Below are 871 nucleotides of genomic sequence, written 5' to 3' on the forward strand. Positions count from 1 at the left end.
TGGGCAGGTGGGGGGGTCCCGGGGCAGGTGGGGGGGTCCAAGGGCATTTACCAGAGGGCCTGGCCAGGGCTGCCTTTTCCCAAGAAAGGGCAAGTAGAATGGAACAGGCAGGAGGGACCCTGAGGCAAGTCCAGAAGCTTGGGACCTCAGGGAGAGGTGGGCAGGGGGGCACTCCAGCCCAAATCTTGGAGCCTCTGCACCTAGGGTCACACATACAAGATGCTGCAGCCCCGTGAGGACGGGAGCAGGTGACCCCAGGTGACACCCGGTGACTTTCAATAAAGCCGCCCTTCCCAGGCTGCCGTCAGAGCCTGCGAGTGAGCCACGTCCGCGGCCAGGTGCCCCCAGAGCACAGGCTCCAGGTGATGAGAGTGCCCTGGCCACCCCCACTCTGATATCGGGACTGCATGTGTCACACCTCAGGTTGCCACCGCACTGGACGGGCCCCTGGCGGGCGTGCGGCACTGACCTGCTTGGTGTTCTTCTTCCCGAAGTTCCGGATGTACATGTCGTACTCGTTCACGGGCGGGAGGTCGAGGAGGGAGAAGGTGAAGGAGAAGTCCATGTCGATGAGCCGGAGCAACTTTGCGCTGCGCATCCTGGAGGGCAGAGCACAGACGTGAACTGGGGGCGGGGCGGGGGGGTGGGGGGCAGGACAGAGGCCGGGGCCTGGGGGCAGCAGGCCATCCACATTCAGTCACCACACTGGGACCCCCTGTGGACACCGAGGCTGCAGGGCCAAACCCCCACCTCCCACTGCTGTCGGTCCCCCCCACCCCGCTCCGGAGGTGCATCCAGCGGGGTGAGCCCCCACCAACCTCACCCTGGCTCCCTCTGCTACAGAGGGCAGGTACTCTTGGGGGAGGTGGGG

The 871-nt window shown here is 65.7% G+C and overlaps 1 protein-coding gene across 1 annotated transcript in view; it reads right to left on the minus strand.

Moving 5' to 3' along the window:
• Positions 1-871, minus strand: part of WDR60 (WD repeat domain 60) — a 45,445-nt gene that overhangs the window by 26,121 nt on the left and 18,453 nt on the right. The window contains exon 14 of the mRNA XM_010829351.1: positions 470-599. Coding sequence (XP_010827653.1) covers positions 470-599 — 130 coding nt within the window. The remainder of the gene's footprint in view (positions 1-469; positions 600-871) is intronic.

The sequence above is a fragment of the Bison bison genome, unplaced genomic scaffold (genome assembly GCF_000754665.1).
Source record: "Bison bison bison isolate TAMUID 2011002044 unplaced genomic scaffold, Bison_UMD1.0 scf7180017864503, whole genome shotgun sequence".
NCBI lineage: Eukaryota > Metazoa > Chordata > Mammalia > Artiodactyla > Bovidae > Bison > Bison bison.